We start from the raw sequence: 24,439 nt of genomic DNA on the forward strand, positions 1-24,439 counted from the left end.
GACTGAAATACAGGGATCTGGTATTTTAGAGGGGTAAAAAAAGTGCAGAGGTGGAGCTAGAATAGATTTCTTAGTCTTTGACCATTTCTTTAGTAACCAAAGGGAAGGACTCGCTGGTTTTAAGTATGGCAGAAACTCTGTATTTTGCTCATCTCCTGAGCTAGGATGAGAAGTAACACCACTCTTTAAAAACACAAGTGTCCCATCGTGGTATCACCAGGCTCTAGGAAGGGAGGGGAGCTCAAATAAAACCAGAGTGGAAGCACTCCACTGTAGTAGCCATTCCTTAGAGAAGGATCACCTGTGCCCACAGCTGATTCTTTTAATGCCTTTGTTTTCTCTCCCACCACAGGTGTAACTCATGCAATGGGAGGCAGAGGAGGCCTGAACAGAGGAAACATTAGTTAAAGGCTCTGTAATTACAGCTGTGCCAGTTTGCCTGTGGTTGCTTTAGTGTCACGAAGCCAGAGCTTAAAGCAGCATTTTCTACTTAGAGTTGTGTGCACAAGTTTCAATGTTTTATTAATAAAATTAGACCAAACGTCCACATTCAGATGGCATCTTTCTTTCAACTCCCCTGCTCTGCATCACTTGCTGGGACAGTTGTACCAGTCTTTGGTCACAGTCTTTCCAGTGAGAGCAGTAACAGGTCTTGCAATTCTTTTGCCAATGTCCAAGCTGTAGTAGCGATCTGCAATGGAAGGAGGCAGAATTCAGTTCCTGAAACTACTCCAGTTATACATGCAAAGAACCCCCAGGTAAAATGAACAGGTAAAAAGAACAAAAAATGTTCTTCCATTTAGGCAAGAACAGCAGATTGTCCATTCCACCCTTCAAATAGATCTATGGAGTTGAGAGGCTGTAACAATGAGTTTTTGTCCTTGGCTTTTATTTTTCCCACGTCTTCTTGGTGTTTAGCTAAGTTTTACAGTACTGCTAATAATTGAATGTGACTCAAGAACAGGAAGTTGGGAAGAATCTTCTTACACTGCCACAACACAGTCTGACTAGAAATCAAATTAGAAACAAAACGATCCTGCACTGACTACAGACAGTGGGACCAAGGGGTCCTCAAATGTGAACTGGCCTGTGTTAAGGAACTACAGCATACTGGTAGAGACTTACTTTAGTATCCTGTGTTTGAATAAAGCTAGTTCTTAGAGCTTTGATTTCTACATCATCCAGAAAATCCTGAGGAATGCTTTTTTACACAATCCTAGCTAGGGAAAGGATCTACTCTAACTATGAATCACTTATTTTTCTTCTTGTGAAGCAAAATGGTTGTGTCCCTTCCTTTTTTGTTTTGTCAGAAACACACTTATGTGGAAGCCAGTGACATAGAACTATTGCTGTGTAGTGATTCAAGGATTTCACTCTATCATTAATATCATTTGAGTGTCAGGACTTCAGTCACTTTCTAAGCCTCAGTTCTTAGAGCAATGCATTCCACAGCTGTCTGGTGTGAATCATTGTACCTCATTGCTGCTAGTTGCCCTGTAACTTGATTGTTGTAAAAGTAGCATCTCTTAATTACAGGCAACACTTCAATTCTCAGGACTTTGTAGTAGCGCTTAAAATCAGCCTTGCAGAACCACAAGTGGTAACCTCATGCTCTGGTAAGCTGAGAGCTACATAGGCTTCTTTCTTCCCCTAGGCTTTTGAGGTAGGTAGTGACTTGTGTTAGCTTTAACTTACTGTAAGAGAAGGCATAATAGTCATATCCATCTGGCTTGTTGTAGTTGGGTAGTGACAGGGTATAATGGATGACCTTGGGGAGCCCTCTCCAGTAGGAATTCACTTTGATTTCATTGTGCAGAACTCCTGCAAGTGAAACAAAGCTGAAGTCAGAAATGTCGTCGCGTGTCTGCTGGCATCGGCTCCTGAGATCTAAACTTGTTTTAAGTGCTACATTTCCAAAGAATGCAACCCAGTGCTGTGTTTCAGAGCCTGCTGAGCTTGAACTGGTTGTGTAAAAGAAGCTTTAAATAAAGTTACCTGCTGGGTATGGGTTGACCCTGACAGTCTGGATAACGGCTGGCATTCTCACTGCACGTTGGAAGCGTCTGCGTATCACAATCCTTGGGATGTAAGCTGGGTAGCGGATGGTAACCCGGGCTCTCCTCTGACACTTCCTGGCTGGTTCTTGTTTGTACACATACTGTTGCATGTTGCCATCTAAAGAGATTTGTTTTCGTTTGGTTAAACAGAATCAAACCCCACCAAACCACAAGCGAGCTCAGCTAGGAAAGCTGCTGCCATCCATATTGCACGCAGGAACATAACACCCTCACAGCATTCAGTCTACAACTCTGGCAGCCTTTGGCTTTTTATATCCATTCTTATTTTAAGACACTCTGCAAGTACCATTCTAGGGGGACTGCTTCTGCTGCCATCACTCCTCATGGAGAGGGTAAGACCACCTTAGGCTGAGAGGAGAATTAGAGACCAGAAAAGGATCTGCATTTTGTAAACTTGTGCTTTTTAAATTCTAATAACCAATGAAGCTGGTGAAGGGGCAGCAGAACAGGTCTTGTGTGGAGTGCCTGAGGGCCTGGAGAAAAGGAGGCTGAGGGGAGAGACCTCACTCTCTGCAAGTCCCTGAGAGGAGGTTGGAGTGAGGTGGGGGTTAGTGTTTTCTCCCAAGGAACAAGCTATAGGAGAAGAGGAAACAACCTCAAGTTCCAGCAGGGGAGAGTTAGGTTGAACATTTGGCAAAATTTCTTCCTCCAAAGGGTTGTTAGGCCCTGGAACAGGCTGCCAGGGAAGTGGTGGAGTCCCCATCCCTGGAGGGACTGAAAAGCTGTGTAAATGTGGTGCTAAGGGACACGGTTTAGTGCTGTAAGCAGTACACCATTCACAAAACTACCTTAAAATACGACATAAGAAAGGGGCAGTCCATTTCCGTACACAGTTATGAACCAGTAAGATTAAAGCCTTCCCTTCTCTAACTAACTGAAGCAGTTTTATCACCAGCTAAAACTTTACCATTTGCAGCACTGGATTCTGTCCCTGCAGTTCTGTCTATTTTTAAGTGCCCCTGAAGTTCTCTAAATGCTAACACAAAGGTTTAAAGCTTCAGGCTCTTTTCAATGACCCAGCATTCTATTACATCAGATACAATTGGAGTTTAAAAGAACTACACCTTTCAGCCAAAAGAAAGGGTGGCTTTTTCCTGCCTAAGTTATTTCAAGCACCTTCTGATCATCTGTGACCTTCTGAACTGTGAGACCTACCTTTTTTGATAAAATAAACAGATTCTGGTCTGCTGTTGTATCTTGCCACTGGGAGGGTTGCTACTATTCTCCCACGTAGCCCTGCAAATCCATTGGCAAGAGGTTTGGGATAGCCTTTATCCATAACTCCATTTGTGAAACGCCAATAGAGGGGACCCTAAGGGTTGAAGGAAAAGAATGAGCTTGAGAGGAAATGAATTCTTGGTAACTGGACTTCAACATAGGCATGGATACCCAGCAACAGAACGAGGAGACAGTCTCAAGTTGTGCCAGGGTAGATATAGGCTGGATGTTAGGAGGAAGTTCTTCCCCATGAGAGTGATTGGCATTGGAATGGGCTGCCCAGGGAGGTGGTGGGGTTGCTGTCTCTGGAGGTATTCAAGACAAGACTGGATGAGTCACTTAGTGCCACAGTGTAGTTGACTGGCCAGGGCTGGGTGCTAGGTTGGACTGGATAATCTTGAAGGTCTCTTCCCACCTGGTTCTCTGGTGAAAACAGGTCTTTTCTATGCATGGTTCTAGGGTAAAACTGACTAGAACCATTCATCCATCCAGTACTCTCCCAGGTTGAGAACTATAGGGTTAAAAAAATCTTCTTGGCACTAGAAGACTGTTATTCAATCCCATAATTCTGCTAAGTCTTTATAAACTCACAGCAAGGCTAGCTCATTCTCCTCTCCTCCTCTCCAGCCCTGTGTCTGTTGGGAACCACTTTATCAAGAGAAACAAGCAATAGGACTGGTTTGGGGTCTCGTGGATGGTAGAGGTATTAAGGGGGGAGGATTGGAGCACTGGGGATTATAGATTTAGGTTGGGGGAAAATTCAAGGGGGTTCACCATGGATGCTGTAATTGTTTTTTAATGTCTTCTCTGTATCTCTTTCTCCAAATATAATTCTGTGGGGTTTTTTTTCTCCAATTTCATTTGAGAGCTTCATTTCTGTCGGCTCTCTTTAAAACCCATAAATACAAACAGGAAAACAAAATACTACAGCTTCATCAAATACCTTCTGCAGACCCTTTCAGTTGGGGTAGTGTGTTAGGAATGAACTGTTAGGAATGCTTAGTGAGCAAATCAGTTTGAATCATAGAATCAACCAGGTTGGAAGAGACCTCAGGAATGAGGTCACCACATCAGGAATGGTGTGGCCAGCAGGAGCAGGGAGGTCATTCTGCCCCTGTACTCTGCACTGGTTAGACCACACCTTGAGTCCTGTGTTCAGTTCTGGGCCCCCCAGTTTAGGAGGGACATTGAGATGCTTGAGCATGTCCAGAGAAGGGCGACGAGGCTGGGGAGAGGCCTTGAGCACAGCCCTACGAGGAGAGGCTGAGGGAGCTGGGATTGGTTAGCCTGGAGAAGAGGAGGCTCAGGGGTGACCTTATTGCTGTCTACAACTACCTGAGGGGTGGTTGTGGCCAGGAGGAGGTTGCTCTCTTCTCTCAGGTGGCCAGCACCAGAACGAGAGGACACAGCCTCAGGCTGTGCCAGGGGAAATTTAGGCTGGAGGTGAGGAGAAAGTTCTTCACTGAGAGAGTCATTGGACACTGGAATGGGCTGCCCGGGGAGGTGGTGGAGTCGCCGTCCCTGGAGCTGTTCAAGGCAGGATTGGACGTGGCACTTGGTGCCATGGTCTGGCCTTGAGCTCTGTGGTAAAGGGTTGGACTTGATGATCTGTGAGGTCTCTGCCAACCTTGGTGATCATAGAATCATAGAATCAGCCAGGTTGGAAGAGACCTCCAAGCTCATCCAGTCCAACCTAGCACCCAGCCCTATCCAGTCAACTAGACCATGGCACTCAGTGCCTCATCCAGTCTTTTCTTGAAGACCCCCGGGGACGGTGATCTTGGAGGTCTCTTCCAACCTGGTTGATTCTATGATTCTCTGATTCCAACCCAAACCGTTCCATGAACGAGGCGAGGCAGGCAGCATGAGAAGAGGGTTGCAGATCCAGCTCCCCGAGCTGGCACCGTTTGTCCTACAAAGGAGCGGCTCAGGCGCCGGGCTGCCCCTGTGCGGGCTGCACGACACAGCTGGCCGCTCTCCTGCAGGCTGCTCCGCCCTGCCGGCCGCCCCCGCTCGCTCCCCACCTTGATGAAGAAGGTTCTGCCGTCGCAGTTGCACCTGGAGAAGACCGCGTCGATGGGGGAGGGGATGCCCCAGCCCTCGCTGATCCGGCGCGGGTTGGTGGTCGGCGGGCTCCGGCCGTTCAGCAGCCAGTAGTAGTGACCTGTGCGGCGGGAGGGGGTGCGGTGAGACCGACGGGGGGCGGACAGACAGACAGACGGGCGCCGGGACAGAGCTCCAGAAGGCGAGGGGCACCCTGCCCGCCAGGCTCGGCCGAGGCGGCTCCGGCCCCGCGGTGTGGCCGGGCCCGGCCAGCGCAGGCCAGGGACGGCGCCGCAGGGAGAGGCCGAGCCGCGCCGGGAGGCCGCCGGGCCGAGGGCGGCAGGGAAGAGGAGGAGAAGGGGGCCCGGAGCTGGCATAGCTACCTCGAAAGACGGCCAGAGTGCCATTGGGGAGGGCCACCATGCCGTCTGCCGGCTTCCCGCTGCACAGGTCCTTCTCGTCCCTCATGGCTGCAAAACGAAGAGCCTGGAGTCTGCGCCACATCGATGCAAGCGGCGTTATCCCTCCCGCAGCCCACCGCCGGCGGCACCTCGGCTGTTAGGTGTGACCCAAAAGCTTTCCTTGCACTTTTGAGGCCTCTTCTGGGCAAATTCTGCCCTCGCTTCGCAGTGCCCGGAGTGCAGGAGCAGCCATTGCATGACCAGGTATGGATATCTTTGCTTATTGCTTATCCAGGTACTTCATGCCTGTAGTCATTTAAACCCTTCGTGCTGCGGAGGGTGACTTGCTGCTCCTCCAGGCTGCTCTGCTCAGCTTCCTCCCTTCTTACGGCTTAAACAAATACGAGTAACTTTCAGTTCAGTGCAAAGGAAAGACAGATCTGGTGTTAGGAGGAAGCTGTTGGCAGAGAGAGTGATTGGCATTGGAATGGGCTGCCCAGGGAGGTGGTGGAGTTGCTGTCCCTGGAGGTGTTGAAGCCAAGCCTGGCTGAGGCACTTAGTGCTATGGTCTGGTTGATTGGCCAGGGCTGGGTGCTAGGTTGGCCTGGCTGAGCTTGGAGGTCTCTTCCAACCTGCTTGATTCTATGATAAAAACCCAAGAATTTGCCATCTGAATACTTCTGTTTTTTCCTCCAAAGTGTCTAATATATGGTTGGAAAAAAGGAAACTTACTGATGCTGGACTCAGTCCCCTGATACTGAGCAGGACTGTGCCCAGCGCTGGTCCTTGGGGCACACCATTAGTGCCAGCTGCCAACTGGATGTGGCACCATTCATCACCACTCTCTGGGCCCAGCCCTCCAGCCAGTTCTTGACCCATATCAGTGTGAGATAAGACACTCATTTCTCACTTCTCAGCTCTCAGTTCCTTTCCTTCCTTTTCTCTGGTGGGTCTGTGTGGTTGCCTCTGCCTTAAGGCACTTCGTGCCATGGTCTGGTTGACTGGATAGGGCTGGGTGCTAGGTTGGACTGGCTGATCTTGGAGGTCTCTTCCAACCTGGTTGATTCTATGATTCTAATCCAACCTAACCCTTTCTTCTCTACCCTCCTTGTCGTCTTTTTGACATCTCATCTCAGATCTCCAGATTTATCCTGTGAGATATACTTGGGTTGATCTGGTTATTGCTGAGGGGAGGGGATTTTGCATTGGTAACCCCCCTGGCAATTTTCTGGGAGGGGTATTGTGTTTCTGTATTACTTTTAACTTGTGTGTAACTGTGTATATCTGCTTGTAAATTGTGCTGAGCTGTAAATACAGCTTCATTCATAGAGCCATAGGATCAGTCAGGGCATGGCCCTAGGTTCTTTGCTAGGGTAAGGCTTCCACTTACAAAAGGGGTTTTGCTCTGTGAGCTCTGCAGTGTTGAGTCCCTTGTTTGATGTCTTCTGTAACAGAACTACGTATTCCAAAGTGGATGAAAGTTCCACCTTTTTAAGCTTGCTGGGGGTTGTTTTAATGTTGTTTTAGTACTTGACAGAAGATGTGGGTAGTGTTTTGTGGCTTAGACTTGTAGAATCAGTCAGGGTTGGAAGGAACCACAAGGAGCAGCCAGTTCCAACCCCTCTGCTATGCCCAGAGACACCCTACCCTAGATCAGGCTGGCCACAGCCTCACCCAGCCTGGCCTTAAGCACCTCCAGCCAGGGGGCCTCAACCACCTCCCTGGGCAACCCATTCCAGCCTCTCACCACTCTCATGCTCAACAACTTCCTCCTCACCTTCAGCTTTGCTCCATTCCCTCTAGTTCTGTCCCTGCCTGATAGCCTAAAAAGTCCCTCCCCAGCTTTTTTGTAGCCCCCTTTAGATCCTGGAAGGCCACAAGAAGGTCACCTGGGAGCCTCCTCTTCTGCAGCCTGCACAGCCCCAACTCTTTCAGTCTGTGCTCCCAGCAGAGCTGCTCCTTAACTTCCAGACAGCTGAGTCTAGTCTGGGTGCTTTTCTGCAGTGTGGGGGATGGGCAACTCCCAAACCATCACACTTTGGTACCTACTGGGATGCCATTACCTTGTGTTTCTCCAGTGAGAATTGGCAAGTCAGCAGTTTCTGTAAGAGGTTTGTCCATCTCTGGCTCTTCTACCGGCAGGGTTTCAGGGTTGGTTGGCTGAGGCTCATCTCTTGTGTCACCAATCTCCTGGAAATGAATAGTTGGCTTGGATGTCCCATTAGAAACGAGGAACATTTCTTCTATGGTGTCTTTTTTATCTCTTGTGGTGGTCTCTCTGGTAGCTGTGGTGTCCTCTCCTCCCTCAGATCCAGGGGCTTTTTCAGAGGCACTTTCCATGTCTTTGGCAGGTGTGGCACTGCTTTCTTTGATGGTCGTTACCTCTTCCCTACCAGCTGCTGTTGTCTCTACCACAGCACATGTGGTACTCAGGCTCTCTTTAGCTGTTGTAGTCTCCTTGGCTGCCACCGTTGTTGTGTCTCTGGGTTTAGATGCCCAATCTGTGGGCTTGGCCAAGGGAGTTGTGGCTGCAATGGTGGTTATTGCAGTTGCAGCTCCCGCAGGGCTTTCTTCTTCTGTAGCTGTTACCTCTTTGGGTGTGGGAGTCTTGTCCTGCTGTGCTGGGGTCGTTTCTTCTTCTGCAGCTGTTGTTGGAGTCTTCTTGTCAGCAGTGGTGGCTTCTGGTTCAGCCACTGTAGTCACAACTGGGTTAGCTGTTGCCACCAGGGTGACAGTGGTAGCTGGGTCTTTCCTAGTTGCTGATGTGAAAATGTCTTTAAGCACAGTAGTTTTGTCTTTCTTGAGTGTTGTTACCTCTGTGTTCGAGGTGGAGGTTTCTGATGTAGTAGTTGTCTTTTTTGTTACAACAGTAGTAACAGTTTCATCTGTCTCCTCAGATTTGGGGGTGCTGGGAGAGTCAGCCTTGGTGGTTGGTGCCTCTGGAGTTGTCTCCTCAGGTTTGGGGGTGGTTGGAGAGTCAGCCTTGGTGGTTGGTGCCTCTGGAGTTGTCTCTTCAGGTTTGGGGGTGCTGGGAGAGTCAGCCTTGGTGGTTGGTGCCTCTGGAGTTGTCTCCTCAGGTTTGGGGGTGGTTGGAGAGTCAGCTTTGGTGGTTGGTGCCTCTGGAGTTGTCTCCTCAGGTTTGGGGGTGGTTGGAGAGTCAGCCTTGGTGGTTGGTTCCTCTGGAGTTGTCTCCTCAGGTTTGGGGGTGGTTGGAGAGTCAGCCTTGGTGGTTGGTGCCTCTGGAGTTGTCTCCTCAGGTTTGGGGGTGGTTGGAGAGTCAGCCTTGGTGGTTGGTGCCTCTGGAGTTGTCTCCTCAGGTTTGGGGGTGCTGGGAGAGTCAGCCTTGGTGGTTGGTGCCTCTGGAGTTGTCTCCTCAGGTTTGGGGGTGGTTGGAGAGTCAGCCTTGGTGGTTGGTGCCTCTGGAGTTGTCTCCTCAGGTTTGGGGGTGCTGGGAGAGTCAGCTTTGGTGGTTGGTGCCTCTGGAGTTGTCTCCTCAGGTTTGGGGGTGGTTGGAGAGTCAGCCTTGGTGGTTGGTGCCTCTGGAGTTGTCTCCTCAGGTTTGGGGGTGGTTGGAGAGTCAGCCTTGGTGGTTGGTGCCTCTGGAGTTGTCTCTTCAGGTTTGGGGGTGCTGGGAGAGTCAGCCTTGGTGGTTGGTGCCTCTGGAGTTGTCTCCTCAGGTTTGGGGGTGGTTGGAGAGTCAGCTTTGGTGGTTGGTGCCTCTGGAGTTGTCTCCTCAGGTTTGGGGGTGGTTGGAGAGTCAGCCTTGGTGGTTGGTTCCTCTGGAGTTGTCTCCTCAGGTTTGGGGGTGGTTGGAGAGTCAGCCTTGGTGGTTGGTGCCTCTGGAGTTGTCTCCTCAGGTTTGGGGGTGGTTGGAGAGTCAGCCTTGGTGGTTGGTGCCTCTGGAGTTGTCTCCTCAGGTTTGGGGGTGGTTGGAGAGTCAGCCTTGGTGGTTGGTTCCTCTGGAGTTGTCTCCTCAGGTTTGGGGGTGGTTGGAGAGTCAGCTTTGGTGGTTGGTGCCTCTGGAGTTGTCTCTTCAGGTTTCGGGGTGCTGGGAGAGTCAGCCTTGGTGGTTGGTGCCTCTGGAGTTGTCTCTTCAGGTTTGGGGGTGGTTGGAGAGTCAGCCTTGGTGGTTGGTGCCTCTGGAGTTGTCTCTTCAGGTTTGGGGGTGGTTGGAGAGTCAACTTTGGTGGTTGGTGCCTCTGGAGTTGTCTCTTCAGGTTTGGGGGTGGTTGGAGAGTCAGCTTTGGTGGTTGGTGCCTCTGGAGTTGTCTCCTCAGGTTTGGGGGTGGTTGGTGCCTCTGGAGTTGTCACCTCAGGTTTGGGGGTGGTTGGAGAGTCAGCTTTGGTGGTTGGTGCCTCTGGAGTTGTCTCCTCAGGTTTGGGGGTGGTTGGTGCCTCTGGAGTTGTCTCCTCAGGTTTGGGGGTGGTTGGAGAGTCAGCTTTGGTGGTTGGTGCCTCTGGAGTTGTCTCCTCAGGTTTGGGGGTGGTTGGTGCCTCTGGAGTTGTCACCTCAGGTTTGAGGGTGGTTGGAGAGTCAGCCTCCATTGCCTCTGTTGCATCAGGTGTGGTGAGACCATCTGCTGTGGTCATTGCTCCCTCTGGAGTTGTCTCCTCAGCTTTAGGGGTGGTGGCAGAATCCTCCTCTGGTGCCTCTGAAGTTTGTTCCTCAGGTTTGGGTGTGGTGGCAGAATGCTCCTCTGGTGCCTCTGGGGTTGTCTCCTCAGGTTTGGGGGTGGTAGCATCCTCCTCTGGGGTTGGCTCCTCAGGTTTGGGGGTGGTAGCATCCTCCTCTGGTGCCTCTGTGGCCTCTGGGGTTGGCTCCTCAGGTTTGGGGGTGGTAGCATCCTCCTCTGGTGCCTCTGTGGCCTCTGGGGTTGGCTCCTCAGGTTTGGATGTGGTAGGAGAATCCTCCTCTGGTGCCTCTGTGACCTCTGGGGTTGGCTCCTCAGGTTTGGGGGTGGTAGCATCCTCCTCTGGTGCCTCTGTGGCCTCTGGGGTTGGCTCCTCAGGTTTGGGGGTGGTAGCATCCTCCTCTGGTGCCTCTGTGGCCTCTGGGGTTGGCTCCTCAGGTTTGGGGGTGGTAGCATCCTCCTCTGGTGCCTCTGTGGCCTCTGGGGTTGGCTCCTCAGGTTTGGGGGTGGTAGCATCCTCCTCTGGTGCCTCTGTGACCTCTGGGGTTGGCTCCTCAGGTTTGGGGGTGGTAGCATCCTCCTCTGGTGCCTCTGTGGCCTCTGGGGTTGGCTCCTCAGGTTTGGGGGTGGTAGCATCCTCCTCTGGTGCCTCTGTGGCCTCTGGGGTTGGCTCCTCAGGTTTAGGGGTGGTAGCATCCTCCTCTGGTGCCTCTGTGGCCTCTGGGGTTGGCTCCTCAGGTTTGGGGGTGGTAGCATCCTCCTCTGGTGCCTCTGTGACCTCTGGGGTTGGCTCCTCAGGTTTGGGGGTGGTAGCATCCTCCTCTGGTGCCTCTGTGGCCTCTGGGGTTGGCTCCTCAGGTTTGGGGGTGGTAGCATCCTCCTCTGGTGCCTCTGTGGCCTCTGGGGTTGGCTCTTCAGGTTTGGGGGTGGTAGCATCCTCCTCTGGTGCCTCTGTGGCCTCTGGGGTTGGCTCCTCAGGTTTGGGGGTGGTAGCATCCTCCTCTGGTGCCTCTGTGGCCTCTGGGGTTGGCTCCTCAGGTTTGGGGGTGGTAGCATCCTCCTCTGGTGCCTCTGTGGCCTCTGGGGTTGGCTCCTCAGGTTTGGGGGTGGTAGCATCCTCCTCTGGTGCCTCTGTGGCCTCTGGGGTTGGCTCCTCAGGTTTGGGGGTGGTAGCATCCTCCTCTGTGGCCTCTGGGGTTGGCTCCTCAGGTTTAGGGGTGGTAGGAGAATCCTCCTCTGGTGCCTCTGTGGCCTCTGGGGTTGGCTCCTCGGGTTTAGGGGTGGTAGCATCCTCCTCTGGTGCCTCTGTGGCCTCTGGGGTTGGCTCCTCAGGTTTGGGGGTGGTAGCATCCTCCTCTGGTGCCTCTGTGGCCTCTGGGGTTGGCTCCTCAGGTTTGGGGGTGGTAGCATCCTCCTCTGGTGCCTCTGTGGCCTCTGGGGTTGGCTCCTCAGGTTTGGGGGTGGTAGGAGAATCCTCCTCTGGTGCCTCTGTGGCCTCTGGGGTTGGCTCCTCAGGTTTGGGGGTGGTAGGAGAATCCTCCTCTGGTGCTTCTGTGACCTCTGGGGTTGGCTCCTCAGGTTTAGGGGTGGTAGGAGAATCCTCCTCTGGTGCCTCTGTGGCCTCTGGGGTTGGCTCCTCAGGTTTGGGGGTGGTAGGAGAATCCTCCTCTGGTGCTTCTGTGACCTCTGGGGTTGGCTCCTCAGGTTTAGGGGTGGTAGGAGAATCCTCCTCTGGTGCCTCTGTGGCCTCTGGGGTTGGCTCCTCAGGTTTGGAGGTGGTAGGAGAATCCTCCTCTGGTGCCTCTGTGGCCTCTGGGGTTGGCTCCTCAGGTTTGGGGGTGGTAGAATCCTCCTCTGGTGCCTCTGTGGCCTCTGGGGTGTTGGATGAGTCTGCTTCAGTTGCTGGTTCCTCTGTGGCTTCAGGAGTTGTATCTTCAGCCTTAGGAGTTGTTGGAGGTTCTGCCTCAGTTGTGGGTGCCTCTGTGGCTTCAGGAGTTGTGGTTTCAGGTTCAGTTGTGGTTTCAGGTTCAGGGGTGGTAGGTGGCTCTGCCTCGGTTGTGGGTGCCTCTGTGGCTTCAGGAGTTGTGGTTTCAGGTTCAGGGGTGGTAGGTGGCTCTGCCTCGGTTGTGGGTGCCTCTGTGGCTTCAGGAGTTGTGGCTTCTGGAGTTGTGGTTTCAGGTTCAGGGGTGGTAGATGGCTCTGCCTCGGTTGTGGGTGCCTCTGTTGTTGCAGGTGGATCTGTTGGAGCTGCAGGGGTCTCTGCAGCAGTTGTCACTACTGTGGTAGTTGCTGGTGAGCTGGGAGGAGGACTGGTCACTGTTTCCACTCCGCTGCCAGCATCTGCAAGAAGAAACAGAAAGAGATTGGAGTTGCAGGAGCACCTGCCCCTGTTGCATGTGAATTTATTACCATCAGCTGCTTGTCTTTCAAAGAGTTGGGTTTATGATGTTTGCTTTATAGCTTTCTGTGTAAAATTGCACTTCATTAGCTCTGAAGTGGCTGAAACACTTAAAGTGGCAAAGAACTTCCAGGCTCTGTGGATGCCTGAGTGAGCTTGATAAATGGTAGCCTCTGGAATTCCTTCCTTCTCCAAAGACCAGTAACTGAGAGGAGCAGACCTGGCTTAGGTTAGGTGTGAATCCCTTCTGGCTGCAGGGGGTTTTGCAGCAGCTTAGCTAAGGTTTAACAAGTCCTTTTGGCCAGCCTGTGCCTCTCTGAGATCACCACAGCAGGATTCAGGTTGGTGTTGGGAGAATCATAGAATCAAGCAGGTTGGAAGAGACCTCCAAGCTCATCCAGTCCAACCTAGCACCCAGACCTAGCCAGTCAATTATCACAGTATCACAGTATCACCAAGGTTGGAAGAGACCTCACAGATCATCAAGTCCAACCCTTTACCACAGAGCTCAAGGCCAGACCATGGCACCAAGTGCCACGTCCAATCCTGCCTTGAACAGCTCCAGGGACAGCGACTCCACCACCTCCCCGGGCAGCCCATTCCAGTGTCCAATGACTCTCTCAGTGAAGAACTTTCTCCTCACCTCCAGCCTAAATCTCCCCTGGTGCAGCCTGAGGCTGTGTCCTCTCGTTCTGGTGCTGGCCACCTGAGAGAAGAGAGCAACCTCCTCCTGGCCACAACCTCCCCTCAGGTAGTTGAAGACTAGACCATGGCACTAAGTGCCTCATCCAGGCTTTTCTTGAGCACCTCCAGGGATGGTGCCCCCACCAGCTCCCTGGGCAGCCCATTCCAATGAGGTGAGGCCATGTGCTCTTTCCATCCTGTATCGCAGAGGGGGAACCTCACTAGTCCTAGGAAGACATTTACTTTCTCCATCCATTCTCTACATTCATTCCTCTGACCTTAATTATATGATGACCTGGCCTTGAGGAGAGGTAGAGAAATGGGAGGATAGGAGACTGTCTGAGTACAGACTCCTGCCTGCACCTCCTGCTGTAGCTTTGTCTGGAATGGTTTTCCTCTTTGGGATTTACAGCTTTAAGACTCTGTTTACTTGCAGATATAATTACATGGAACACAAAGCCTATGAGGAGAGGCTGAGGGAGCTGGGGTTGTTTAACCTGGAGAAGAGGAGGCTCAGGGCAGAGCTCATTGCTGTCTACAACTACCTGAAGGAACATTGTAGCCAGGTGGGGGGTGGCCTCTTCTCCCAGGCAACCAGCAACAGAACAAGGGGACACAGTCTCAAGTTGTGCCAGGGGAGGTCTAGGCTGGATGTTGTTAGGAAGTTGTTGGCAGAGAGAGTGATTGGCATTGGAATGGGCTGCCCAGGGAGGTGGTGGAGGCACCGTCCCTTGAGGTCTTCAAACAAGGCCTGGATGAGGCACTTAGTGCCATGGTACAGTTGATTGGCCAGGGCTGGGTGCTAGGTTGGCCTGGATGATCTTGGAGGTCTCTTCCAACCTGGTTGATTCTATTATTAGAATGGGTCTAAACCTGCTCTCCCACAGCTTCAAACCATTCCCCCTTGTCCTGCCACTAGACACCCTTATGGAAAGTCCCTCTCCAGCCTTCCTGTAGGGTTCACTTCAGGTACTGGAAGGCAGCTATAAGGTCCTGATGGAATCTTGTCTTCTCCAGGCTTAACAACTCCATCTCCTTTGATCTATCTTAACTCTAAAAGCCTAAACAAATATGAGCTGTTGTTGATGGTTGTGGCTTGATGACTGTTAGCAGCACCCCTGTGGTCTTCCTCCCAGCAGACTGTTGTCTGAGAAGTAACCCCTGTGTAAATCTATTGTGGGAAGAGTCTGGCATGAGCAGGGTGGTACAGAAGAGGTTTTTGTCCCACTCAGTACATCTGAAGCACCCCAAGCCAAATAGCATCCTGCTGATTGCTACCTGAATGCCCTTAATTTTGCTTGCTGTAACCCACTGCATCGATAGGAGGTTGTCACAGCAGCAAGGTTAGTACTCCAAATTTCAACTAATTGTCAAAGAAGTGTTCAAATAGCCAAAATTGGTCTTGTTTCATTTGTGTTACTTCAGGCTTCAAGTTCAAACTGATCTCTTGAGTTATCGTTCTCAACTGCTGGACAGAACAGCAAAAAAACCACAGGAAGGCAACAGATTTTCCCCTTCAGAACAAATAAGTGATGTGTTTCCTGAGGCTGCCTGAAACCTGGCTAGATGAGAGCCAGAGAAAAACCTGCTAGGAGACTTTTCTCTCTTGGTCTTGCCAGTTCACCACTGCCCCAAAACACAACACCCTTCCTGTTCTGGCCATGGACTTGGTCCAAAACTGACAATGGAGTGTAACTTGTTTTTGGAAGATGGTTGAAAACCCAAGAGGGAGACATCACCACACTGCAACATCTGTTCTGAGTGACCTCTTCACAGGCAATGTCCCGAGGTCTAGGTGAGGTCATTAGTTTATAAACGAGTTCCAAGCTTGGTAATGTCTCGCATTGCCTTTCTATTTCCAGAGCAGGAAAATGGTCTTGAATGTTCCTTCAGGTAACACCCATCCTGTTTCATTCATATACTGTCCTACCTTCCTCCTCTGGCTTCTTCTCTTCATCTTGGGATGACCTTTTAGATGTTGATTTGTTTTCTGGAGGAGTTGGTGATGGCTTTGTGTGTTCTGAAAGAAAGAAAATCATCTATCAACAGCAGTGTTCCCAAGTGCTTGGTGCCAGCTGTAGAATCATAGAATCATCATAGAATCAACCAGGTTGGAAGAGACCTCCAAGATCATCCAGTCCAACCTATCCCCTAGCCCTATCCATTCAACCAGACCATGGCACTAAGTGCCTCAGCCAGTCTTTTCTTGAACACCTTCAGGGACAGTGACTCCATCACCTCCCTGGGCAGCCCATTCCAATGCCAATCACTCTCTCTGACAACAACTTCCTCCTATGAGCCAGCCTATACTTCCCCCAGCACAACTTGAGACTGTGTCCCCTTCTTCTGTTGCTGGTTGCCTGGCAGAAGAGCCCAACCCCACCTGGCTACAGCCTCCCTTCAGGTAGTTGTAGACAGCAATGAGGTCAGCCCTGAGCCTCCTCTTCTGCAGGCTGCACACCCCCAGCTCCCTCAGCCTCTCCTTACAGGGCTTGTGTGAGAGTTCATATGTGTTAAACTCAGCAGAAGGACAGAGGTGTTAAGCAACCTCAGAGGCTGCAAACTCACCTCAGGACACTTCCAAGACCTTGATCCTTCTCTAGACATCAAGTCTCAAAATGCTGGGTACAGGAACTATTTCAGTATCAATTTCTGTGCAGCTGAGCAGCAAACCTGCTCTGTTCTACCAGCACTCAAGGACTGGGAGTGGTTAGCAAAGTGAACGAAGTGATAGTCCATAACTCAATCTGTTTGTTCAACTCCTCGCTTTGGGAGTTGGCTGCCTTGGAAGTTGTCTAGTCTGTGAACACAGCGACCTGGTGCCAGCCCATGGTTGCCAAGTGTGCTCACAGGAATCAACTTAGGTCTGTAAGCAGCAGAAAGTTTACAGACATGATGAAATGAAACACTCTGTGGGTGTTTCCTAGACTGCAATTCAAGTGCTAGTTTCATCAAAGCTAAAGTGAAACAGTTGGGGCTGTTCAGTCTGGAGAAGAGGAGGCTCCCAGGTGACCTTCTTGTGGCCTTTCAGTATCTGAAGGGGGCTACAAAAAAGCTGGGGAGAGACTTTTTAGGCTGTCAGGGAGTGCCAGGACTAAGGGGAATGGAGCAAAGCTGGAGGTGGGTAGGTTCAGCCTGGCTGTGAGGAGGAAGTTGTTGAGCATGAGAGTGGTGAGAGGCTGGAATGGGTTGCCCAGGGAGGTGGTTGAGGCCCCATGGCTGGAGCTGTTTAAGGCCAGGCTGGGTGAGGCTGTGGCCAGGCTGATGTAGGGTAGAGTGTCCCTGCCCATGGCAGGGGGGTTGGAACTGGCTGATCCTTGGGGTCTCTTCCAACCCTGACTGATTCTGTGATTCTGAGAATCTGTGAAACTGCACCTCCAGATCTTTGCCTCTGTGCTTGTCTAAGAAACAGATTGACCAACCACCATGTTCTGCAGCAACAGGCAGAATGCACAAACCCAACTGTGGGTTGGTGTAATTCTTCCCCAAAGTGAATTTGCAGCCTAAAGGTTAAATCTGCATTTCCCTAAAGTTCCTCTTGCTGCATCATGAATGTGTAACTGCTTCAAACCAGGCAGATCCTGCCATGCCTCCCTCTTGCCTTCTAGGACAGGTTTCTGTTCTGGGCTCTCTTCCCAGTTTGGATTTGAGGTGGAGTTAATCTAGGACACCTCTCTCTCTGTGCAGCCACTGGCAGCACTAAGCAGAAGGTTGTGGTCTGAAGGTTCTGGAGCAGTTACTCTTCACTTTGTGGAGTGGGGAGGCTGAGTTGGACCTTTCTTCCTTGCTCTTTTTTCCTAAGGTGAGCTAGGCATTTTACTGCAGGGTGTCACTCATTCCCTCCAGCTTCTGTCCTTGATATCTGAAGTTACATCAGTAACAGAAGTCCCCATGCAGACCTTGGCCTTACAGATATCCTTCTGAGAGTAAATTAGAGTATGGCCAATGCCAAAAGAAGCTAACAAAATCATACAGTGGTTCCATAGGGTGGATCTTAAAGGTCATCCAGTTTCAGCCCAGGTCAGGGAGGTTGGGACACCTTCTGCTAGATCAGTTTGCTCAAGACCTCATCTGATCTGATCTTGAACACTTGAAAATAAAGCCTCACTTTCAGAATCTGTGTCTTGCTGATAGCTGCAGTGTATCTACCTGTATGTGTCCTACAGAAAATGGCCCAGTTTAGTTTTGAAAGCAGGTCCCTTTTTTTGCTTTGTTTTTTCTTCTAAGAAGCCTGCACAGAATCATAGGGGTTCGAAGGGACCTCTGGAGATCATCTAGTCCAACCTCCCTGTCAGAGCAGGTTCAGCTAGAGCACGTTGCACAGGTGGGCTCTGAATGACTCCAGAGGCAGAGACTCCACTACCTCTCTGAGCAGCCTGATCCAGTGCTCCACCACCCTCAACAGAAAGAAGCTCCTCTTTGTGTTTAGATGGAACTTCCAATGTTCAAGTTTGTGCCTGTTATCTCTCATGCTGTTGCTGGGCACCACTGAAACAAGACTGGTCCTATCCTGCTGACACCCACCCTTTAAGCACTGATCAGCATTGTTCCCCTCTGTCTTCTCTTGTCCAGACTCAAAAGCCCCAAGTACCTCTGCTGGGGGTTCCTAGATCATGCAGGGACTGGAATGACACTGAGGCATCAACATGATGCATAAGTTGAACCTTTGCTGCAGGCTAAAAATGGTGCTTGAGTAGAGCTCTGCTACAACATGTATAATTCTGATAGGTTGCATAGTAGAATGTGAGCTGTCCACATGCCCTAGGAGCAAATTTGATTGGCCATCCCTCTTAGCCCTCTTGCACAGCTAACTTTGCACCTTCTCTGCCAACTTCTTCAAGGTTGTTTTCCTGCATGCTGCACTCCTTATCTCACATCCTTCTCTGTGTCCTAATGTTACCCCTCATGTTTTCTTACTTCAGATCACTCAGTGCTGCCCAAACCCCAACATACCTCACTCTTTCTTCATTAAGAGAGATCTTGTTAGGCCCCCTTTGTTTGTACCCTCTCAGGACCCCTGTCCTTCTTGAACTGGGAACCCAAGAACTGGACACAGGACTCCAGATGAGACCTTATCAGGACAGAGTAGAGGGGGAGGAGAACCTCCCTTGACCTGCTGAACACACTTCTTGATGCACCTCAGGATGCCATTTGCCTTCTTGGCCATGAGGGCACATTGCTGGCTCATGGTCATCCTGTTGTCCACCAGCACTCCCAGGTCTTTTTCCACAGAGCTGCTTTCCAGCAAGTCAACCCCCAATTTATACTGACCCACGAGGTTATTGCTCCCTAAGTGCACTTGCTTATCTTCCTAAGGTTGCTGGATGGAAGCACAGCCTGATGGTGTCAGCCATTTGGTATCAGCAGCAGACTTGCAGAGGGCCCACTCTGTCCCTTCATGCAGGTCTTTGTTGAACAACTGGACCTAGTATTGACCCCTGGGGTGCACCACTTGTAGTGGACCTCCAACTAAACTCTGTGCCACCGACCACAACCCTCTGGGCTCTATCTTTCAGTCAATTTTCAATCCTCCCATGTTTTCTGGTAACCCAAAGCATCTCTGTTTAAATCTGTCTAGAGAAAACACAGTGCTGAAGACATTTCTTACCTTCTTTGCAGTATTTGGCGTAGTCTGGGCAGCATTTGCCATACCTTTCGCAGTCTGCATCACAGTCACACTCCCTTCCTCTTTCAAAGGCTTCAAAGCAACGTCCTTTGCAGGAGACTGCTGTGTAGTGTAGAACAAGAGAAGTCAGTATTTGTGCCTGGCTTGTATTTAACACTGGGACCTTCCTACAGTGAAGCCTTTTGCTTGAGCTGATGCAAAGAACAGCTTCACAGACCCAGGTAGTTGTTCTGGGCTAATCCAGAACTTGTGAGAGCATTTGGGTCAAGCTGTGTAATCAGGACTACACTTAGCAGTTGTGAGACCATGTGGAGTTTAATGTGGAATAAAACATGACCTCAGTGTTCACTTTAGCTAGGTCCCATCATAGAAGAGTTCCATTTCCCTAATGGAATAGCAGTTATCCAAAGGGATTTGCATAACTGCTATTGAAATATTCAATTATCAGTTATCCAAAGAGATGTCCTTAGCTGCTATATAAATATTCAACTATCAATCATCCAAAGGGATTTCATAGAATCAACCAGGTAGGAAGAGACCTCCAAGCTCAGCTTGGCCAACCTAGCACCTCATACTTTAACATTTATGTATTTAGTCACTACCAATACTTCTGTTTCATATGAAAAATGGCCAAATGGTTTCAGACTTGAGCAAAACACTCTTGTTCTATTGTTCAAGGGAAAAAAAATGGTTCTAGTCTTTTATTAAATGTTACCTGGATGCCAGGATAACTTTCAAGTCTGACCCCCCATAAATAGCCAATAATTAAAATGCCTAATCATATACTTTCAACTATGAAAAATTCTGATGTCCTCTTACAGGTAAAAATGAGGATGGAAAGACTGAAGGGCAAGTGTTTGCAGGGTGCAGGATGAGTGTTTTGGGGGGGTTCTGTGTCTGTGTTTTAAACAGCATTTGGCCTGTTCTGCTGAATCTAAGAAGTCTTAGCTTGCACCTGTGACCTCACTACAATCACAGTGTAGTGTAACAGGCTGCAGTCACCTAAACCACTGATTTGCCATTGGAATGGGCTGCCCAGGGAGGTGGTGGAGTCACCATCCCTGCAGGTGTTGAAGAAAAGCCTGGCTGAGGCACTTAGTGCCATGGTCTGGTTGATTGGCCAGGGCTGGGTGCTAGGTTGGACTGGATGATCTTGGAGGTCTCTTCCAACCTGGTTGATTCTCTGATTCTTTGACATTGGGGATTCAAGAGGCAATATTTCTTTTTACTCTCAGTACATCAGTTTGAAATGCCTGTATTTATTTACATGATTCAGGTTTGCATATAAATAAAGGTTATAAAAGAATACTCATCCAACCCCCTTTTCCTTCAAATTCTGATCCATGGAAGGATCAGAATCCACCTTCTGACTTTTGGCTTAGACCCTACAGCCTCCACACATTTTAAGTTTGATTCACAATGCCCCAGAATTTCTTTTGTGGAAAACCTTAAATTTGCTTTTCCCTTTTTTTTTCATTTAATTATTGTTTAGGCTCTCAGGTAGTACCAGGACTGGGGGGAATGGAGCAAAGATGGAGGTGGGGAGATTCAGCCTGGATGTGAGGGGCAAGTTGTTCAGCATGAGAGTGGTGAGAGGCTGGAATGGGTTGCCCAGGGAGGTGGTTGAGTCCCCATGGCTGGAGGTGTTTAAGGCCAGGCTGGATGGGGCTGTGGCCAACCTGATCCTGGGTAGAATGTCCCTGCCCATGTCAGGGGGTTAGAACTAGATGATCTTTGTGGTCCCTTCCAACCCTGACTGATTCTATGTTTTTTTTTTTTAATAAGAAGCATACAGGTAGAGCACAAAGGCTGTAAGGAGAAGAAAACAAGCAGCAGATTAACTGTTTTCTCCTTCCTCTTGCCTGGACTCACTCTTCTGAAAAGCAAAATCCTTTTCTCAGTAATAGCCACAGTTTTGATTTGAGTGGGTTGTGAGGTTAACATTGAGGTTGGGGCTGGAGGTAGGGTGGAGGACAAAACATGTATGAGAGGAGAACGAGGACACAGCAAGCTAAGAGACAGTTAAGCATTCAGAGTAGAAACACTGATGTGGTAGGGAGTTGGAGCAAACGGGACTGGGAAGGTCTTGCTGGTAGGAACTGGCTGCATGTTGGGAACTTACCCGTGGTGCAGACTTTCTTGTAGTCAGGGCAGCACTCCATGTAGTGATGACAGCTAACATCACACTGGCAGGCATGCTGTCTAGAATACCCTGCCCCACATCTCCCTGTACAGCTTGAGGATAAATCTAAAATCACACAACACCACTGTAAACATTGCCATACCAAAAGGCTCCAGAAGGACATGCTGGATTTGGAAGCAGTAAGAGCAATCTCTTGTTCTTCTTATGGAATGCCATTTGCTCACTGGTGGTTGTGGAAACTGGGGGCCTGCTCAGACCTCTCCTGAAAGCATCAGAGGTTTGCTGTGAGCTAGCTTGAGGACCAGCAGCAGCACACACTCAGGTTAGGGAGGTGTTTCTGCTGTTGCAGGGACTAGTGGTTCAGAGGTTCATTAATGATAATTCAGCCTGTGCTGGTATATCAGCCAGGCACTAGCTTGTTTTGCAGACAGCTTCTCTGTCGTGGCTCAGCCTAGGTATGGTTATAGACTTGTGTCTGCACGACTCTACCTGACAGACCCATTACGTCTCTCTGACCTTTGTAATAACCAAATAGAATCAGTTTAGCTTGCAAACTGGTGAGCACTGTCCTAAGAAATAGAGGTCACAGAGCTGCTTTTACTGGAATTTTTCAAAGGCTCCCTGTCCTCTGCCTTGTTTGTTTTGTTCTCTTCCCAGAGGTCAGAGAGGAATTTGGCATCAGCTCTGAAGTTAGGAACAGTTGTGATCTAGTCCTGCAATTGTCTGTAAAGTGCTTTGGAGTTTTTTTAAGTGGAAGCTCACTTATTAGCAGGCTATCTTAAAAGCTCATCCCTCAACAACTTTCCTGCTAGATTGCTGTAGTGTTGGAAGGTGCTAGATAACAATAAATGGTGCAGATCACACTGGTAAGCAATACTTCAGGTGCTCTGCTTTCAAACTGCAACCATTCCATCTCAGCAGCGCTTGCTACCTGCCACTGCCAGGTCAGATATTCACCCTGCATCACCTCCCCTTCCTACATGAAATCTTTACTAACAAACACAACACACTACCAGCTTCTTCTGGCAATGAAACATGCAGGACCACAAGTGAAGCGCCCCTAAATGCAAACAAAGAAGCTGAACAATCAGCAAGCTCAAACAGCATTAGGATAATCAGCTGGAACACTGAGGAAGGAGAAAATAACAAGAAATAACAACATGTAACACAACACAACACCAAACACGACTTCTAACAGCTCCACCTCTGTGTCTGCATGAAGGACCACCAGGGGATAACAAATAATTAGGTACATTGTGCTTTTCAGCAGCTGGTGTAATGTTTGTCTCCACTTTGTTATAAATAGTGATGTGGGAGTAGGGAATAAAAAGAAAAGGTGACAGGCTCTTAATAATGGGGGTCTGCTGGTTTGAGGCTGATTGGAATGCTTTAAGGAGAGAAATTAGCTCACTGGTTGTAAAAAGAAAATGGTGAGAAAATACAGACACTTTCTGTGATGGGTAAGTGCCAAATCTATTGCACCTTTCCTCCCTTGTGGGAAGGAGAAATAGACAAAAATAACTCCTTTGCAGTCATGTATTTGTTTGAAGTTTGGGATTTGTTAAGTTACTTGCACAGAAAATGCCCAGGTGGTTCTAGCTGCTCTTAGGAAGAGTCATGCTTGCTGCTGAAGATTGTAGGAGTACTTCTGCCAGCTCAAGAGGGTGGCATATCATACTGCAGGTCAAATCTGACTTCTGCAGTGCCCTGATGAGCATAAATATTAGGTCTTCTGCTATCAAGCTGTAATAAATCATTTCTTACTGTTGAGGAATGCACAAGCTTCTCTCTATAATGATGTGAGAGCTGTGACAGAACAAGCCTTGCCAGCCTGCAAGTTCTTCTGTGCTAGTTAGGAATCAGTTATAGAGCTTTGAGAGCAGATAAATATCTGTAGTATTAGGCAAATAGTTGCTAAAAATTGGCAGTTATTTGCTGGTAATATTGCTTTGAATGGCAAAGCACTTAGCATGGTATAGACATTCTGTTCCCTGAACCTGTCATGTTTAAATATTTCCAGCCAAAACTATGTGGCTCTTGTAATTTTTCTTTCATCATACTACAGATCCCTTGGGCTAAATATGTTGAGTCTGAGGACAAGAGGATCTGTAGAGCCTGTCTACAGGCTAGTTGGTTCACAGCATGAATGTAATTCACAATGTTTATCCCTCCAAAACCCAGGACCATGCTGTACTGAAATAGTTCTGAACACATTTAGTGAGGATAAGACTGACTCAGAATCAAGAGAATCTGTAGAAGCTTCCAGAACTTAGTCTTTTTATGACTTTGAAGCGTGCTTAGCTTTTGTCAGGTACCCTAGCCACCTTCCCTTCAACTTTGGATGTTACAGTACCTTGAGAAGAGACTTCTTGAATGAAGGAGAGTGAGAGGATCACCAGGGAAGCACCAAGTAGGTTCCATATGATCATTACTTTCAGGTACGACATCGTCCCTGGAAAGAAATAACCTCGCATCACTGCAGGCAATCCAATGGCTCAGCTCATCCCCTAAACACGATGCAGTGCATCTCTTCATGCATCATACCCTAATGATTGGCACCATTGAGAAGATAAAATTGTGGTGTTCAATAACACCACAGAAAGCATAATTTGAGGTCAGATTACTGATTTAGAATTGCTCCATAAATTCTCTCGTAGTTATTAGTCACTTAACTGTCCAACTTTGTGCTAAGACCGGGGAAAATCATTGTTAACAACAGGTAATCTGGGGCAGGATTTTCATTCCATGAGAACAGCAGGCTACTAATTCTCCTTTTAACGTGTCAGTGCCACAGTTTCTAAGCTTAGGGATACTAAATAGAAACAAAAATAATCCTGTCACAACTTTAGTTGTTAAGCAACATCATTTTATCAAGGTTAACATATCATTGCAGTGTGAGAAGCAACATAATTTTATGAAGCTTAACATATCATTGCAATGTGAGAAGCAACATAATTTTATGAAGCTTAACATATCACTGCAATGTGAGAAGCAACATCATTTTGTCAAGCTTAACCTATCACTGCAATGTGAGAAGCAACATCATTTTATCAAGCTTAACTTATCATTGCAATGTGAGAAGCAACATAATTTTATGAAGCTTAACATGTCATTGCAGTGAGAAGCAACATCATTTTATCAAGCTTAATCTATCACTGCAATGTGAGAATCAACATCATTTTATCAAGCTTAGTCTATCACTGCAATGTGAGAAGCA

General features: G+C 49.1%; 2 protein-coding genes across 4 annotated transcripts in view; one reads left to right on the forward strand and one right to left on the reverse strand.

The window, feature by feature from the left end:
* Nucleotides 1-2,031, forward strand: part of TPR (translocated promoter region, nuclear basket protein) — a 62,665-nt gene extending 60,634 nt beyond the window's left edge. For all 3 annotated transcript variants that reach the window (XM_064148054.1, XM_064148056.1, XM_064148055.1), the window contains exon 51: nt 353-2,031. In XM_064148054.1, coding sequence (XP_064004124.1) covers nt 353-408 — 56 coding nt within the window. In that variant the 3' untranslated portion in view covers nt 409-2,031. The remainder of the gene's footprint in view (nt 1-352) is intronic.
* PRG4 (proteoglycan 4) lies at nt 497-23,669 on the reverse strand. Its single transcript, XM_064148269.1, has 11 exons — nt 23,576-23,669; nt 21,202-21,327; nt 19,062-19,181; nt 15,384-15,473; nt 7,804-12,711; nt 5,723-5,809; nt 5,321-5,460; nt 3,234-3,390; nt 1,996-2,175; nt 1,696-1,821; nt 497-691 (listed from the first exon to the last, which is right to left on the reverse strand). Exons 1-11 carry the CDS (start codon nt 23,667-23,669, stop codon nt 588-590), a joined length of 6,132 nt encoding a protein of 2,043 aa, XP_064004339.1. The 3' UTR covers nt 497-587.
* Between the last annotated feature and the right edge of the window lie 770 nt (nt 23,670-24,439).

This window comes from Pogoniulus pusillus, chromosome 8 (assembly GCF_015220805.1).
Source record: "Pogoniulus pusillus isolate bPogPus1 chromosome 8, bPogPus1.pri, whole genome shotgun sequence".
Classification (NCBI taxonomy): Eukaryota; Metazoa; Chordata; class Aves; order Piciformes; family Lybiidae; genus Pogoniulus; species Pogoniulus pusillus.

Coding starts and splice junctions, on each gene's coding strand:
- PRG4 (XM_064148269.1), bottom strand. CDS start 23,669: ATGTCGTACCTGAAAGTAATGATCATATGGAACCTACTTGGTGCTTCC. Junction 3,391..5,320: donor GCAGAACCTTCTTCATCAAG/GTGGGGAGCGAG, acceptor TTCAACCCTTAG/GGTCCCCTCTATTGGCGTTT. Junction 2,176..3,233: donor TGTTTATTTTATCAAAAAAG/GTAGGTCTCACA, acceptor AAATCTCTTTAG/ATGGCAACATGCAACAGTAT.